Here is a 650-nt window from a genome sequence, read left to right on the forward strand (position 1 = left end):
GAAAGAGCTGGATTTACGTCTTAAGAAGAGAGCACAGCTAACAGAAGTTTCATGGCCCCTGGCAGCTGTGTCAACTGGCTCTTTGGTAGCAATTGGCATGTTTGTGCTCTGCAAACGGTTCAAGTAAAGTTAACAACAGCATGGTTCAAATGGGAAGTAGGTGTCATTTCTTTCCTTGTAAAGGTGCCAAGTGTAGGTGAAATCTAGTATGCAACTGCACAAATTCTGCAATAGTGTCCAAATGTTGACTCTCTTTTTGTTACTTTTAACATTTCATGACAAGGCATATGTACAATTCTTCTGTCACAAGAACTTTGGTCTTGGTCAGAAGCAGCTTCACTTAGAACAGGTTATGTTTTATTTGTTCAGGAGCAGCTTCACTTAGAGCAAGTGTCTTAATGTTATGATGTTTATGTTGTTTTTGCTTGTTTCATGCGAGTGATTGATATATTGTAATGTGTAACCTCCCCCCCTCCCCAATACATCCCTCCCTCTTCCCGCAGCCATCCTGGTTATGTGAGTTGAATTTGGCTGTGTACATGCTGGCATGCTGGCAAAGAAGCCTTTTTCAGGTATTGAGGAAGACTTAAGTTTACGCCTACTGTGTCTTTTGATTAGCAATTTTCCACACTTGCATCTCGTAGGAATGC

The 650-nt window shown here is 41.4% G+C and overlaps 1 protein-coding gene across 1 annotated transcript in view; it reads left to right on the top strand.

Annotated features, from left to right (window-relative positions):
- LOC147614340 (uncharacterized) overlaps window positions 1-358 on the top strand; it is a 2,078-nt gene extending 1,720 nt beyond the window's left edge. The window contains exon 1 of the mRNA XM_086780894.1: window positions 1-358. This exon is cut by the window's left edge and continues 1,720 nt beyond it. Within this exon, the coding sequence (XP_086637020.1) occupies window positions 1-127 (127 nt within the window). The 3' untranslated portion in view covers window positions 128-358.
- Window positions 359-650: the final 292 nt, after the last annotated feature.

This window comes from Cibotium barometz, chromosome 42 (genome assembly GCF_041138505.1).
Source record: "Cibotium barometz isolate CiBa-2024 chromosome 42, ASM4113850v1, whole genome shotgun sequence".
NCBI lineage: Eukaryota > Viridiplantae > Streptophyta > Polypodiopsida > Cyatheales > Cibotiaceae > Cibotium > Cibotium barometz.